The sequence below is a fragment of the Corvus cornix genome, chromosome 1 (genome assembly GCF_000738735.6).
Source record: "Corvus cornix cornix isolate S_Up_H32 chromosome 1, ASM73873v5, whole genome shotgun sequence".
Taxonomy (NCBI): domain Eukaryota; kingdom Metazoa; phylum Chordata; class Aves; order Passeriformes; family Corvidae; genus Corvus; species Corvus cornix.
Window position 1 is genome coordinate 37,950,958 of NC_046332.1, and position 17,831 is coordinate 37,968,788.

General features: G+C 42.5%; 1 protein-coding gene across 1 annotated transcript; it reads right to left on the bottom strand.

Moving 5' to 3' along the window:
- Window positions 1-1,898: 1,898 nt before the first annotated feature.
- On the bottom strand, window positions 1,899-17,829 carry LOC104690085 (transmembrane 4 L6 family member 1-like). The gene is made up of 6 exons (XM_010400634.4): window positions 17,684-17,829; window positions 14,478-14,657; window positions 10,952-11,017; window positions 5,399-5,544; window positions 4,435-4,621; window positions 1,899-3,930 (listed from the first exon to the last, which is right to left on the bottom strand). The coding sequence occupies exons 2-6, from the start codon at window positions 14,646-14,648 to the stop codon at window positions 3,910-3,912; spliced, it is 591 nt and encodes a 196-aa protein (XP_010398936.1). The 5' UTR covers window positions 14,649-14,657; window positions 17,684-17,829; the 3' UTR covers window positions 1,899-3,909.
- Between the last annotated feature and the right edge of the window lie 2 nt (window positions 17,830-17,831).

Here is a 17,831-nt window from a genome sequence, read left to right on the forward strand (position 1 = left end):
GTTTTCTATCTATTGTAGAAATGATCTGCACTGTAGTGAGCTCTTACAGCTACTCAGCTTTGAAGCTGGCTGACAGGAAGAAATAAAAATGGACAAAGCAGTGGCCTCTGTGCCTAAGGCCACACCTTTGCTTTGCCTTTCTGGGATAAATACGTTACATTACTGCTGATGGGCTTTGGATGGTTCTCTGCGGCCCGTGGGATCAGGACAAAGGGGTGCTGCCGGGTGACAGAGGTCCTACAGGGAAGGGCATATCTGAAGGGTGGCTGTCCTCATCACTCCTCTGGAAAGGGACAAGCCCAAAGAGCTGGTGCTCTGTGGGAGATGAAATAAAGTACTCTGAGAGTCTGGAGAGGTTTGGGGTTTTTTTTTAGTTCCCTTTGGGATTTTTTTAGGTTTGTTTGCACAGAAGGGTTCACCTGGGAGGAGAGGCACAGGACTGGGACTGGGACAGTAGAGCAGAGACCGTGGAACTCTGAGGTCTGCAAGGATCAACCTCTCATTGCTTTGCTCTGCAAGCCAAAAAAGTCCAGAACATCGAGTACCAGCGCCTGAGGCATCTGAGCCATTTGCATCAAAATGAACTGACAGTTCCTCTTGAAATGAGAGGGTATGAACTAGTCTGTGGTGTCCAACCCAGGTATTTGGATTGTGTCCTTGATCCTGACAGCTGAAACTCTGGGCTGTTGGTCTCCAAACATTTACATTTTTCAGGTGATGTCCTTGGTCTAAAGTTTTATTCTTATCACAATTCCTATCCCTATCAGTTCTAATTGCAAGTGATCCCCTGTGTGAGTTTCAAATGCAGAACAGAGAGGGATAATTTGATGCAAACCCAACATATTTAAGTCCTTCTATCAGAGTCTGTGTAGTGAGATTGTACAGTGAATTAATATCAAAATGAAACAAATATTTTTGTCTTTATGTCTGGGTAGTTTTTGGCTAAGTCAATAGACACAGAAAAGACAGACAGACAGATAGATAGAAGATGAATATAGAGAAAAGATAGATATAGAAGAATATTATCAGTTCCTTAGTTTTACTAAATTCTTCATCTATACAATACAAAAAACATTTCAAGGACAAAGTTGCTCTTTTCCTTTGCTAGGAGATTTCCCTGAAAGAATTCTTTCCATTTTGGAAAAAACACCAAACCAATACCTTAAAATCTGTAGTAATCCTAATTCTGAAGCATGATATCTTATCTTCAGTCAAGCCAACTCTCTGTTGAAATCAAAGGTTTTATTGTATTTAGTATTATGTAGACATTTTCCTTTGAAGCCTTGCCCACCAGAAGAGCTTGAGTTTGCAGGTCTCCCCGCAGCGCTCGGCATGAGGAGCTGCCCCTGTTACAATGTGCTGGCCAGCTCCTGGAGAAGGCTCTGATGACACTTCTGAGGACAGGCTTTAAATAATGTAAAATGTGATTTGGGGGATCCAAAAAAGCATGAGCTGAAATAATTTCATCTAATTTTAGTCAGCTTTATATATTTTCACTAATAAATTTTTAGCAGCCTTGTGTTTGCGAGAGACAGGTGTTTGCTTTGGTCATCCACAGCTTTGTGTTGTTAGGTCCAGATGAGACTCTCGGATCTCTGGACATCTGTGAGTGGGTTCTTTGCTGCGTTTCAAATGGCTCCTGTCCATGGTGGGCAGCTGAACCTTGCCCAGGAAGGCAATGCCTCCCACTTGCCTTAGGCATCGCTTTCAGTGCGGCCTGGGGGAATGTTCCCTCTCTCCAAGGACTACGTATCTTGATGCTTACCCTAGAAGAGGCTTCATTGTGGTGGTTCAAGTTAGACAATTTAACTCCACTTTCTCTGTTATTCCATTTATCTTCCTATTGGAGGTAGTTTGAACTCACAAGTCCTTCAGATCACACAAATCAAGCCAGAAAATAAGTTCAGAAGAGCAGTATTTAATATTTACATATATCAGTGAGGCCAGTGGTCAAACAGTTGGAAGGACAGAGGGTGTTCCCAGGAGCACAGAGACATGACACTAAACATCCCCAGGGAAGGACAGCCTGGAACAAGCAGATGGCAGCAGCACAGTGAACTTATTTTTCTGTGCTGGAGGTGTGTCCATGGGGATCTCTTCCCCTCCTGGTGCTAGCACAGCCAAAGTTGGCTTTATCCCAGAGGTGAGAGTCAAGGAGTCAAAACTAAGGGATGAGGGAGGGTGAGTATTTAGGGACTGTGAAGAGTTCATAGAACCCCCGTGCTAATTAAGGAGTCTCTCTCCACCTGACTACATGTGAATATCCTTATTTCTCGCTGCCTCTTTAACTCTTATCCTGGTTTGTTGTCTGCTGTATGTGGTAGCACTGTCCAGGCTTCACTGCTGGCAACAAACATGAGCTTTTTAAGCCACCTGGCAGGTTTGGATGCACCTAGTGATGATTGCAGACTTCAACAAGTCTTAACGCTTTCTTCTTTACAGAAGGTGCTTTTAAGTTTTATGGGTTAAATTTCCTGCTTCTAGGGGTGAAACTATATTCCAAGGTGCATGTGCTTCTCATCTAGGCAACTGGCATTTTTTCCCCATTTTATATAAAGGAGAATGTGAAGCATTTTGCAAGCTGCATTAGAGGACAGCACAAACAGCTACATATGTCTGCAATGTGTGTTTAAAGAGCTTGCTCCCATGCTACAGTGCAGAAATATGAACAACTTCGAGAAAACATAAATGTCTCTCTGAAAAGTAGGCTCCAAGTGCTTTAAATATATTCATATTTTCATAGCTGCATAAAGACATGGATGGGTAAAGATTATTTCACGGTTTGGCTGACAAAGATAGTTCATGTCCAAGAATTCACCTTTGAGGAAGTCACTAAAATGATGAATTTTCTGAAATTTCCCAGTCATGGACATTAGCTCAAGATCAAGATCTTGCTCTTTAGTGATGACGAGGAATTATGCAGTTCCTGGTTGGTATTACTGTTGCAAAAACACTAAAACTGATGCAGTTTGTTGCCTTCAGATTATATCTTCTATTTGTTACTAAGCTGCATATAATTACTATCTGTATCTTTGTTTATCTTTGGCTAGTTAATTCCTTAGTCCATGTGCTCTGTTCTAGAACAGCCCTACGGACATGTGTGGAAGTTAGTGAAATTCTTAGGCAGTTTCATCAAGGCAAAATTGGTGGTGAGGTTCTTCACCCTTTTGTTAAACCAGATATTTCTAAACTCTTGCTGCAAACCCTACTGTCTGTGTTGACCCAAATGCTCCTCTAAGGCTGCCACAGATCTCATGCTCCTGAAGAACTGATTTAGAAGTGCACTGGGCTCTGACAAACAAACTACCAAATGGTGCAAGTGGATCTGGCTCCAGGGTGGCAGAAGAAGGCTGAAAACCGTGTTCTTCAGTTGTCCCTGCAGTGTCTCAAAGAATGCTCGATACATTCTCTGCTCATCCTCTTTCAAATCTGTGAGTGCCCCATTCTAAAATTAATAGGAACAGACAGGTGAGCTCACGGTGGGATCTGGGGGGGATGGGAGGTTATTTACATCAACCAGAGAGCACCTGCTTCATGCAGCTGATAAATACACACATTAACAACAGTTCCATTTCCCACATAACATGAGAGGGCAAGTCATGATCTTTTATCTGAGGACTGTTGTGCTTTGTACACAAGTACAGCAGTAAGGACCAGATAAATTAATGTTTTTGCCAGTACCTGAGGTTTAGCAGTATGTTTAGAGAGATGAAAATGTGGAGTCTCAGATTGAAATGATCTAGCCCTTTTCCACCCTGACTTCTTTATAAAAAAATCATTTTGCCCTGTGAAACATCCGAACATTTTGGATTTTCTTTGTTGTCCCCCCATAAATACAGTACAGTGCACTATCCTTATTGCATGTGAATCGGCAGCTTGGGGCTTGTCTTGGCATTTCTTGTAGGTCATTCACATTCCAGAAATATTTGTCTGAAAGGCAACGAATGAAAGATGTTTAATTAATATTCCAGGGGATATCTGATGCTGCAAATATCTTGTGCAATGAAAGTAAACAAGGAAAAGGAAGCAATAGTGATGAATGAAACTTGGAAGATGTTTTCTTCCATTCTGCAAAATAGCAATTTTACTACTCTTGACCAGTTAAAAACGTCTCTATTTTTTGTCTCTCACTTACATATGCTGGGGAGGGTCATTAAACTTTATCTAAAAGGCTTCTTAAATAGGAACACAACCATGCAAGTGAGTATGTTAATATGTTGTACTGGTCTGCTGTTTAGGAAAATATGAGGACCAGGTTATCCCTGACTATAATGTGACAGAGGGAAAGAGAGTGTGCAAATGCTTCTGTACTGCCTCAGCTCCCCAGAGGAGCTTGTCCAGGGCATGTGCAGATCTCTCAGCTCATGTACCACTACCAGAGCCTGAAAAATAAAACCGGAACGAACGTAAAGCACACTTTTACTGCGTACCAACCTTTCTTCTCCTCATACATGTGCCACATATGAAGCCAGTGAGTCCATTGATGACTTGAATAAAACAAAGAATAGCTTCAATCACACCGATGGCCAGGAGAATAGAGAAAAGGACAATATTCCAAAGGATGATGTTTTCAGGTTGTTTGCAAATACTCCATGTTGTCTGGTTAAACAAATAATTGTCTCTGTGATAGAGGAAAATAATTGGCAAGATATTAGCAAGTAAAAACTTGAGAATGCTTTCTGTGTTTTCTGGCATTTTATTTTCTGAACTTGATTGCACAAAGTGAGTCCCAGATGGTGCTATAATTGTTAAAAGCTGGTGATTCTCCCCAGAATTCCCTTTACAGAGATGCAATTGATAACTAGGGAAGAGAGCCACATCTGTAATTTGTTGCATCCACAAGAATCTCCTCTTTGTTGTATGGCAAAATTATGTTAATAACAAAAAAGAAAGGTCTGTAATGGTTTTAAAATGTGTCTCAATATTCTCTATTCCTGCTGTGTTATCTCAGACCAGTCCATTCATTATCTCTAGCACTGGCTTGAAGAGCATGGTTGTCAAGGCTGACTTTAAAGATTCTGAGAAGATTTTTGCTTTGCTTTTCAGAAGTAGGTAGAGCAGGCTGAATTCTTGATAATTTAACAGATTAATGTGGCACAGTGAGCAAACATCTCCTTTTGACTCCAGTGGGAGTCAGCTCACCAGCCTTTTGAAAGCATGGTGCAAATTGCACAAGGGGCTTGTGACAAGCACAGCAGACAAAACTCAGGCAATTTGCCCAAGGATAGTTTCTTGGTCAAACAGATGACCAGCTGGAACATGCTACTCAGAGAAGTGTGAGTTTAGGTGTACACAGGGTGAACCACCAGTTCATTTTGGAAAAATCCAAGTTTACTTTAAAAAGATATGGGACGGGTCAGGGAACGTAAAATTGGAGGAGCCTGTAAGCCATACTCACTCCAGAGTGTCGTTCCTGAAAGGGTAGAGGTATTCTCCATCACCTGTGTCACACAGAGGACCCCCAATCAGCCCCAGTGAGGAGATGACCACACAATATGCTCCTCCTGCAAATCCCAGCACAGACAGGATCACTGACAGCAGCATCTGAAAGGGAAAGACCTTCAACATTGTGTGCACAGAGGTTTGAGTAGCATGGAGAACTCACAATGAATGGGAAAGAATTCTCTTTACTTCTCTTACTTTGTGCTGAAACTACTACTGCTACTAAATTTGTGGAAATAAAAAGCAATTGACTTTTTCTGACTAATTTTCTAGATGTTCTGGATGTTAAAGAACTTACTCAGAATTTTATACTTAAGCTATCACTTATGAAATATCTGGTGAGTTTTCTTTCGAAAACCAGTACGAGGCCAGTCCTGGATTGATCTGTTCCATATATTGTGCCTTGGCATTTCCAACTCTTCAGCTTTCTTGGCCCCTGCACCAACAGAAACAAGCAAGCAACTACTGAACCAGGTATGAAAGCAACAGAAGATACATTAATTGGTTTTGCTAATTGATGGAACACAAAAAAGTCTTTCTTATTGCTGCTTTCCTTCATTTTGCAACAGCATGACACGTGATTACCACTGCTCATGTTGAGAAATCTAATTGTGCTGCATGTGGCAACAAACCAGCAGCGGCTTCGTATTGTATGTAATGCACTCATGTTTTACATCAGCTGCTCCCACAGAAACGTCACCTTTACTCCATTTGGGGATAGCTTTCTAGTAATGAATGGGATGTATCTGGTTGCTGTTTGTATATAGAAACAAAAATCCCAGGAGGGTGCTACTGGTGGTGCATCTGGGACAGGCTTCCCTATAGTCTTGTTAAGAATCACTGTTTGTGGGTGTTCACAACTCTGCCAAGTGGGGGAAGAAACTCTGGACCAGACAGATAGAGCCAGGGGAAGACCTGGGGCAGGGACAAGGCAGCAGGCCTGCCTTAAAGTCAGAGCAGTGGCATGACCAAGGAAGCACATATGAAATACTCTCATCCATGACTCAGGTTTGAAGCCAAATATCTCAAGTCGCATAATTCCCTGCTGCCAGCAAATACCAGGTGAAATCCAACAGCCCACATGGCAGGTAGAAACCTTCTCCTAGTCCCAGTTGTTCTACTTCACTGCAGAGTCAAATGGAAATATCCACTATCCATGCTGGGGTTTTGTGACAAAGCCTTGAAAAGGCTATTCTCTGTCTGAACATGTTCAAGCTGGTGAATGCAGTTTCCAACTTGACAGCCAACTGCTTTCTGTAGAACCTTCCACGATGCCAGTGTGTGAATTGACTAATTTTGTGTGTTGCTTTGCCTCTAAAGCAATCCTTGAGTTAGAAGTTGCTGGGATTTCTCATGGGATTTATTTAATTATAACTGATTAACAACTCAGTCTTTTCTTGCAAAGCTGGATACCCTTTTTTTAGTCTTTATCTGCATGTTGGCTGAATTGACTCTTAACAGAGCTCCATTGTCAGCAAAATGTAGGTAATTTACTCTATTGTCCCAGACCAAAACAGTGTCTGGGTTGTAGCTGATGCACTGTCTCTCACAATAAGATCACCAACCATGCCTTGAGGTGAAGGTGAGTGACCGATACTCTCTTTGAAACTCCTACCTATGCTGAATGACTTTTCCCCACTTGTTTTCTCATTTACTTCAACTGTGCATTCTGCTTCTTAGCTGAAGGATCCTAATTATGTTAACAATTCATTTTAGCACAGCAGAGCAGTACAGGGCATCCCAAACACAATTACGAAGAAAAAAATCAAATGGTCCTTTGCTGTTACTATGTTTTATGATGGCAGTTAGTACTAGTAGTCCTTGCCAGTGCTATCTGTGATGACTTTTCTCTGTCACATGATTGTCTCATTTGAAATCTGTTAACTGTGTGACTAGCCCCATCCCAACTATTTCCCTTACTGTGTACAAGATCATCTAGGCAAAAACTTGTCACCAAAAGAGTCTGAGGTTGCTGCACCTGTTAAGATAGGCTCTCCTCAGCATTTTCTAGACATGCAGGGGCATTTCCCCATTTTATCTACTGATCTGGAGACTTTTCTGGAGGCTTGCCTCATAATCTGTGGAAATCCAAAAATTTTATTAACCATTTCATCATCTCAACCTTTCAGCATTTCCCCTAGTTGTACTTCTCATTGAAATATTTTATTTCCTCATTTGTGTCCCTACTTGCAACAGGAGGCCTAAACCAGGATGCTTGAGTTTGTTAAAATTAGCTTCCCATGATGTTGACCTGTTCTGCACTCCTGAAAAGGTTTTGCTGATCATTTTTGCTGATTTTCTTTTAATGTTTTCCCGGCTTTATCCTTCACACAATTGAATTGTCCCTGGTGAACTGATGAGGACTCTTAGAATTCATTCTTTGAATGTTTGCAGCAGCTGCTTTGGTGAAGTTAGCAAGTTCCTCCTGTCCCAGCCTGTGCTGCTCTTTATTGCCCTGGTTCCTGTTCCATACACATCTATTTCTTCTCTGTTTCTTTGTCTGGAGGTGGGTTTTTTTTTTGTTTTTGTTTTTTTGATGGAATTGTTATTCTGGCTAGTTATCTTGATGTCTTTGATGATCTAGGTTTGTTTGTCTGGAAAGCTGCTATGGCTATTCCTGTTCTACTAGTAAATCTTAAGGAAGACTTAGAAATACTGGAGTATGTTTGCTGATGCAACGAGAGAAGCTGTACTTTGGGTGGGCCTTTTCCCTCATGACGTCAGTGCAGTGGATGATTTCAGATGTGTACGTGCTGAGCTGCAAGACACTGAAGCTTTCTAAATCTATTACTTCCAAATTCATTACTCCACAGTGCAAGGACAAGAAGCCATTTATGTATGTTTGTAAGTAATAATTTAAAGTTGATTAATGAAAAAACTTAATGCAGCACGTAAGCATTGTGAACTGGAAAACTCACTAAAGTGAATAAAAAGTATGGGAAACATAGTAATTATTATTACTGTTGAAGTAACTTTGGCAGCATGTAAAGGCTTTGATGAAGTCTGAAACTATTAAACCAGGAATTGCGCAAAATAAAATAGAACAGAGTCCCTGCCCTGAGGAAAATGTTATGTTTTGATTGAACAATAATTCTGATCAGTAATGACGCTTTAACCTTTTTTTTTCTTTTTACTATGACAAGCAATTCTGAGTATTCAGTGTAAATTATCATTTTATACCTAAGATCTCCAAAGCAGAAAGGTACCCAAACTGCCTTTGGATTGCAGAGGCTCCTGAGTAGTTCCAGTGAGGGCTGTTTCTCTGCCAGCAGGTGGAAGTAACTGGGGACCCCTTATCAGGTCCATCCAGACCTACCTCACAAGGAGCTGTGGCACTTTTGGAGGTTGCTGCCATTGTGCATGTTTGAACCAATCCCAGGAGTTCTCTGCTCTCCAGGGCCTCACACCATACCCTGCCTTGCATATACAGCTCATATAATCAGGGCATCTGAACAACCCTGCTGTGGATGTCTGCATTTTCTCCCACTCTCCCCAAAGCAAATTTTGCCTGAGGTTTCTTCCCTTGAAGAAGTACACCATCAGCCTTCAGAACTCCCTGCAACCCTCACCTCTTTTTGAATGCTTGGAAATCACTCTTCCCCAGGAGCTGTGCAGGGTAAACTTGTTTTTAGTGCCATTCACAGCCACTCTTTGCTCATGTCCCCATTTCATCCCTACTTTGAGCCACAGTCTGTTTAAAACATAGGGTGTAGAGCTTCACTCTTTCCACCTCACAGAGGTGTGTGACTCCAGAGAGGTGTGTGTGTCTAAGAAGACAGCATTTTCATAGATAGACTGTCCTCACTGAGCCTATTTTCCAGTTAGGTTTGGGTAGCTCCATCACTTGGCCATCAGCCACTTTGTGATATGGTTTGGTGGGCATGGTGGTATTCATTTGAAGGTTGGACTTGATGAACTTGGAGTTTTTTTCCAACCTTAATGATTACGTGATTCTCCTGATTCTATGAAATATCACAGTGCATAATCAAACTACTTTCTTAACCTCTATTTTATTCCTCCATAACAGCAAATAAAGAAGAGGAGGAACAGCTTGTAGGTAACCAGTCTGTGATGGGAAGGTGCAGACAGGGTATCTGGCACTGATGTACTGCTGCTAGGAATGGCTCAGACACAGAAAGAGGAGGGGGAGAATGGAGGATGGTGGTGGGCTGCTGGATGACACTGAGCTACCACCTATGCTGTTGGGCTGGAGAGTGAACCTATCCAGCCTGGGGAAGTTTGACTCTTGGCTCTGTAATATTTAGGGTTGGGATGAAGGATGGAAAAGAGACACCTGAGATGTTGTATGAACTCAGCCCAGTTCAGCTGGATGTCCCCTCGTGACTTACCACATTCAGTGAGTGCAGGAACCACTACAGTGGCTATTTTTCACCACTGCTTTCTACATCACTCAAAACCAAGCAAAACAGCTGGCTCAGGCACTGTTTGCAGGGTGCCTAGGATCTCACCCCAGCTCTGCAAGTGGCCTGCTTGGCCATTGTTAGCATCCTGTCTGTGCATGTGACCTTTGGTAAAATCAGTGTAATGGCATGTCCCTTGGGATGTGCTTGCTGACATCCTAATAAAGAATGCTATTTTGGTATATAGATAATGAATTAATTTAAGTAAAATGTTTTGAAGAGGCAAAGGTCTTCTCATGGATCAAGCTAAATATTAATTGAAGAGTACAGAAGAGACGTGCTTTATTGCATGGAATCTCTCATTCCAGTCTGGTCCTGGGAAGGATGCAGACTCAAAAAAATTTCTAAGTCAGTCTATTCTTGCCAATAATGATAGCCACACAGAAGTCTGTGCCTGGGGCTTGAGGATGAATGGAGATGCCTGTATAACATGTTGCTTTATAATATTCTTAATTATCAAAGAAAAAAGTCTCTCTGGCCTTTCTTTAGATGTCAGAGAGCCTAAATTGCATTTTCACATTTCATGTATGTAATGTTTGGGCAAATGTGAGCTACGGTCAGAGCTGCAGGAAGCAGTGCTGGCTCCTCAGTGCCAGATGCATCAGCTCAGGCTTTTGGCATGGACCTGCAAATAGGAGACCTATGTATCCCTACAGCAAAAAGCAGGGATGAACCTGTGGAAAAGCAGATTGTCATGGAAGGGTATAGAGGAAACCAGACTCTGTGGAAGCAGGATGAACAGGCAGCTGTCTCAGTCTTTAGGATTGCCATGAGAAGGGGAACCTGGAGCCACTTTATGTGATGAAGTCCTACTTTGCCCTCAACATTGTGCCTAAGGGCTCCAGCAGTGTCCCTGGCTGATTTCCCTCACATCAGCAGCTGCAATATCATAACGTTCTTGCTGGCTACTGAGTTCTCAGCCCCAGCCCAGGGACGCTGTAGATCGAGCTCCTCTTCTAGGTTTCCCTGATATGGCTGCTGACAGTGGTGTGACGGTTTGTCACTGCACATTTCCACCTGCTGAGCAGCCATTTAAAGAGCTATTGCAGAAACTGTAGTGCCATTTCAACACATAAATATCCACTTACCCCACATCTGTTAGCGCAACATCCTGCTCCACCTGCTCCCAGCATCATGAATGCCGGCAAAATAACCTGTAAGAAAAGCACAGGCTGAATTGGTGTGCAGCACTTCTGCTGGGGTGTTTTTTAAATTCTAGGAGCTTTGGCATCATGTTCCTCAACTCTGTCACCTTCTGACTCTTCTCTGGGAGTCACACCTGCTTGGATGTTGGTGCTGCTGAAGAGTTACTCAGAAATAAGTGTGGGATTACAGCTAAAGTTGTCTGGCAAGTTGCTGGTGCATTAATTCTGATTGCTGAAGCTATACTGCTTTTTTCTGCAGGGCATTGTTGGGTTTTTTTGTTTTTCTTTTTTTAAAATGTGTCAGTTTTGAGAAAATTGAATTTCTGCCCAGAAAATATACATAGCTGGACTAAAAATTATGTCAGTTTAAACCTCCTGAGCATTCTGCTTTGGATTATAATTGGGAAATCAGCCTTGAGCTTCCTGAAACAGATCTGACTTTGGTTTGGGAGTTTTTCTTGTGCTAAACTTCTGGAAAACCTACGAGATGGACTTCAGTCAATGGGGAACTCCCAGTTCACATCAGCACCAATTCTCCATGGTAATTATCAGGTGGAGTTGGACCAGTACGATGTAGTCAGTAACCATCCAGGACTTGGGATATACTGCTGCCTTACAGAGACACTCTGGAGTTAGGAAAAGTTGCCTCTAGTTTGGTAGCCTGAGGGCAAGAAAGCTTTAGTGGGTCTGGCTGTGCAGCCAACACACTCCCACTGTCTTGTCTCTACACACCAATGCTGGTTAAAGCATCTCAAAGAGCAGCACAAGTAAAGGAGTATTGGAGAAAGTAGGAAATGGTTACCATAAAGTTAATGAAAGAAAGAGAACCCAAACAAATAAATCAGTCAATCAAACAAACAAATATAAAAGGTAAAAACTGTAAAAATTGGCCTGACTGGCAAGATTTTTTCTCATGTAGGGCTGGAAGAGCAGAATGTCCATGATGAATGAAGCCCATGGAATTTATGTGTGTAGTGTGAATATCTCTGTTGAAGAGTGTAGGACAGTGTTATGAAACTTGCTTAGATTTGCAGGCTCCTGAATATTTTTCAAAGGATTTATTCTCCATTGCCTCTTATGCACACCCCAGGGCAACCTACAGCACCTACAGTGATGGCTGGACCACCTCTGGAAACCTGCAGAAATAGAGCATTGAGGTTAAGAAGGTGCTCCTCTTCCTGCAAAGAAGTCAGCTCTTAAATAATCGCAAATGGTCCTAAGGCAGCCTCAGCCCCAGTGTGCTGCTGTCTGGCACTCAGAAGAAGAGTTAATACCTCTGCCCATCAAACCAACACTCTTTTTCCTTCAGGGCTGTAATTTTTCTTTCGAGGTTTCCCCTCTAAGCTGCAAACACTTTTGTGTCATCTATTAGCCTGGCTCAGGATGAAGGGTTTGCTTGGCAGCTTTCTTTTTATGCAGTGCTTGGTTATAAACACCTGCCTTTTGACATGGGAATGAGAATTTGCTGGATTTGGCCATTGTCAGTAAACAAGAGCTGTGTGTGAGCCATGGCTCAGTCAAGGCATTTCTTTGTGTTGTACACAGGCTTTCCATGAGGAAAGACATTACTATGACACATAGAGCCAGTCTTACTCTCTTTATATCCTAAATATTTGAAATAAGGAAATTGAGAGGTTTTCACGTCATATAATTTCCATCAGAGATTCAGCAGAGGAGGAGGAAAGGGTGGAGCTGGCTACTCAGCCAAAGAGTGCACTGATGATCTATGTATCAGTCTACAGATGAAGTTCCCAGGTGGAGGGAGGTTTACTGGCTCACAGAACTAAGCCAGGCTGTTCTGAGTTTCTCCCACAGTCTTGACTCTGAAGGCTGTGTCCTAGTTGTGGGGAGATTCTCCAAGGTCAGGCAACCTGTTGGCATGACTTGCCTCAGTTTCCTTTGGGAGAAAGCCATGTGCATGGGGGGAACGTATTGCAGCTCCATCTCTCCTCACTGTAGTGTCAGGATATGGACCAGACTCCAGTCGTGGGACATCCTGTCTCTTGTTTTAATTCCTTAGGACACTGAGAAGGCAATCTTCATTTTCCCATGCTTCCAGCACCTGGAAGATGGAGCTGATGATAATACTCTCTTTCCCCTTACCTGTGGGCATTTCTCATGCTGTTTTCTGGAAAACATGTACACTCAACAGCATTGTTTGTGGATCAATAATTACTCCTAATGCTGCGTTTTGAAGGTCAATGCAAATTTTTCCTCTCCTCTGACTAGCTGCTCTCATTTTTGATGTATGTGGTGCTGGCCACAGGCAAGTCTGCGTGGAAGCCTCAAAAGAAGGCGCATTTTCAATGAGCCGATGACGCTCTCACATCTAACATCAGCCTTTCCTTTCATTGAACGCCAATGACTCCTGGGCTTGCAGTGATACGAATTTTCCACAGTCTCTCATGTAGTTCCCCTTCTTCCTTCTACAAACTCATGCTTATGTTCAGGCTCAGCATGAGTAATAGGCCCAAGTGGTAGCTGCAAGAAGAAGTAGACAAGCCGCTGGTGGAGAACAGTTTACTGAATGATCTTATACCATGTTTCTGCTTTGGGAAATACGAGTATGAACCACATCCACTGCAGACTTTCTGTAGACTTAAGCAGCAGCTGCATCATAGTGTGACTGTGACTGAGATTTACTTTTTTCTAAGTTAATTATTCCTAAAAATTCTGCTTTTTTTGCTCAGCTCTGTGCCAGTTTGCCATCTGCCCAGTACTGGTCATACGCATGTTACTCGCTTAGCTTTTAACGGCACTTGGGTAGAAAATTGGAAGACCAAAAAGGGAACAGGCTTTCTGATGGACTGGAAAGATAAGTGTTCCCCAACATGTTCCCTTCTAGCTATGGAGATTCACATAAAAGTGATCTTTCCTGAGACCTGGAATGGAGAACTAGTTACAGAAGAGCACATTCAAACCAGATCAAACCGGGAAGAAGGTAAGTGGGAGTGTGGGAACATGAGGCATTCAGCTTACTAAGCCATTTGCAGCTCCACATTTGTAAAGTGTTAGCTGGGTCTCAAACTAACACCTGCTGAAACATGTTTCAGTTTTTCCCTTAATGTTTTTGTGAACTGTGTGTACATAAAATCAGCTGGAGGAGTAACGAGGGGTGCAGACAAATAGTGAAAACTCACCACCTCCAGCTGAGCTTAGGACCTCAGCTTTGCTTTCACTCTTGGAGGACGAACATTCATGTAACTCTTCTCCACAGTAAGCAGTCAGTCCTAGTGCTTCTTCCTAACTTGGAGTCCTGGTATTAATTTCAGGAATATTTTGTATTTCTTTGACTAGGCACTCTTTTGCCTTAAATGCATTTTTTCAGTTACATACCCAGCTTCACATTTAAGCTGTTCACATGTTTATGCAAAACACTTTTTTATGACCTGGTTTTTAATGGAGGTTTTCTTGGCCCCAAATTTAAAACAAAACAGAACAAAACTCACATGAAACATTCATCTCTTACCAGTATGCCAGCTCCCAGAATGCCATGGAAAAACCAAACCATATCAGTTATCTCAGTGAGCTGTAGTACTTGTCCATTGGGGAAGTACAGGAGAATGTTGGAGACAATGGCACACACTGCCAGTGGGAAGAGGGTGATCCCAATGCACTTTGAACACTTCCCTGTGCACATGGCAGCTCTCTGCTCAGGAAAGAAACAGGGAGGATTGGGTTACTGCAGTACAGGGAGCACAGGATTTCAGCAGTTTTATTCTTTAATGAAAGAAGAGTCAATTTTGACGAAAGAAATGTTCCAGGTAAGACTTAGACAGATAATCCTGTTCTACAGAACCTGTTCCCTTAAGAGAATTTATTTAAAATTGAATTAGTCAAAGCTGGGATGTTTAATGGAATTTATTTAAAATTGTAGGACCACACCTGTGTTGGTGTGAAATTACCAGAGAGTTTCACCTTAGTTTTTCATGGACAATTGTCTGTCCATTGGGAATATCAGTAACAAAACCATGACCCCACAAACAGATACCCTGGCTGGTAGTCTCCATGGTAGGGCAAAGGTCGTGAGTGGAAGTGGAGGTGGATGCCCTGGGTTTTCTGGGACCACTGTCTTGGGAAGCTGATTTAGAACCTCTTGCCCTGAAGGTCTAGAAGAGGAGGAAATGGCTAGCAAGAGTGCCATATGAATGTTCAATCCTGCCTTGGCGCTGTGGCAAGTGGGGAAGCCTCCCCAGGGTGCCTACCAACTGTATTTCCTCTATTTCAGTCAAAAATACACTCTCAGCAAGAACTGGAGAAATATTTATTACTGTTTACTGTGATGTGCTTATTCTGCACATAAGGGTAGGTAGGAGTGTGGATTATGGGCCTGTTCGGCACCCACCCTAAAATATCTGAAAAGCTGTAATCTTGTCTAATTCTGTGTCTACTTGCTAAGGGCAGGTCAAAAAGCCATCCCATCTCATTTTCAGAGATCTGCCATAACATACAGTAGCTTAGTAGTTCATAGCATCCAGGTTCTTTTTTAAAATCAAAGAATCAACATAAATGAAGCACTGGTTTAGAGAGATCTCTGCGGGTATCCAGTCCGACCTCCTGCTGAAAGCAGGACTACCACCAACACTAGGTCACTGTGTCAGCCACGGCTTTGTGTAGCTGAGTTTTCAAAAGGCCCAAGGATGGAGCCACCACTACCTCTCTGGGTGGCCTGTTGCAGGGGTGACCCAATCTCTTGATGAAAAAGTCTTTTCTCATGTCCAATGTGAATCTTCCAGGCTGTACACAGGGCTGTTGCTCCTCATATCCTCTCACACCACTCCATCACCTCTGTTACCCCCCCAGTTTTTTGTAGGCTGCTATTAGACCCCTCTTCACCAAAGTCTACAACCTCAGCTCACACTGCACCCACGCTGTGATCTACAGCCAGAGAGAAAGGGCTGATCAGTACAAAAGTGCATCCACAGATATTTCTCCATGTCAGTTTGGAAATTTCAGACTACTGGGTTAGAGATTATTGAACTTGCATACTACCTTCCACTTTATGGCACAAACCGATCACAACTTTTTCATGATGTTGTATCATAGCTTCATTCCAGCTCAAGGCTTTCAAATGCATAAAAATATAAAATATGCATGAAAATACAAAATACCAATCTGTGGATTTCTATCCTCAGAGAGAACTGTCATTTTATGGCACAAAGGGTTTTGCTCTCCTGTGAGTAACTTACCAAATGCAAGAGAGGAAAAGGATGTGGACACACACCATTTCAGGACACACACCCATAGCCATGCACACGCAGGTGCCTTTGCTTGTTACGTGCAAATAGTTTTTGTAATAACCGAGGCAGTCAGCAGTGAAATGTCCCTCAATTTACTCACACACGTTGGCTAATCCTGAAAGTTTTATGACAAAGGTTGGTGTGGAGAAGGTATTAAGCAGGCTGGGAACACAGAAATCAATCAAGGCCGGGTTCCCAAGCAAGAAAAAGGCCCAGGTGAAAGGTAGCTTGAAGCCGTTTGAGAAAGCCAAGGACAGGCTAAAACAGACTTTGGTGACAGAACGAGGACAGTGAAGAGGTAAGGTAAGATATCAGGTGAGATGTCCTCAGAGCTCTGTAACTGAGAGGGAAAACAGAAAGTGTTAATGGGCTGTCATATACTGCTGTGAAGCAGCTGTGACTGCCAGAGATTTCTTCTGAGTTTGCATTTCTATAGCAAAAAATTTGCATTGTTCTCTGCTGATATGAGTTCAAGAAGACCACTGTGCTTATATGCCTTTTCTTCTGAGCACTTTGCAGTCATGTTTTGCTTTATAATCCATCTTTAAAATAAGTTAGCTGTCATTAAACTATTCCAGATGGGATCATTTTTAACAGAGATACTTCTGTGTTTATGGTCACTACCTGTTGTTTATACAGTGCTCAAAATTTGGCAAAGCATTTTGCAAGCCTCTGGAAAAAGCCCAAAGAGATAAAACCCAAAGCTCAAAGAGATAAAAGTCTAAACAGACCAACAACATGCAAGCGAAAGACGAAGTGGGGAATGGGAATGGAGGAAAATGGAAAGAGTATAGGATATTTCACCTACTTTTTAAATAACCAATGTCTAGGTTATTTTTTTTACACTGACTCTTGCTTGCCTGCTTTCCCATCTCATTCCAGCTTTAACTTTTCCATTTGTTTGCCCAGGCTCACCTAGTTCCCCTCCCCAGAGAGAAGCAAACAAGCACAGGCACAGCCTGGCCTCCTTCTACAAATGCTAAGCCTTATAGTTGAGTTATAAATTCTCTTCTGCATCTTTCGTACATCGCTGGAGGGCCCAATTCTTGTACGGCACAAAGCAACGTGACGCTGCTTTGGCTGGAAGAACTGGGGGTTCCAGCCCATTCCCTCTGACCTATCTCAATACCACTTCAAACTGCAGGGAGAACTTAACCTAAACAACAATCACCAGACCTAGCGAGAGCCTCTACCACCAAAATCAATGCTGCTTTGCCACCTGTGCACATCAGAGGATCTGCATGTGTTATTACAGCTTAGGAAAACACTCTGGTTTGCCAGAAGCACTTAAAACACTTTATTAATTCACCAAACAAAAGCACATTCTACAGCTTCATTAAGCAAAGTGGCTAGAGAAAGTTTCTAATTTTTAGCAAGGTTTTTAGAAAGTTTTGCTTTTTAATGCTACAGGAAGTGTGTAAATACTTCTGCTTACCTTCTAAACAGGGTTAAGATGGCCTCCAGGCTCCAGAGTTCCCCACAGCCGGCTTCAGGCTTTCCAGCTCCTCTCTCCTGGAGCGTGGCTGGCTGAGCGAGGCACAGCAATGTTTTTGGGTGACAGACTCTATTAAACAAATAGCTGT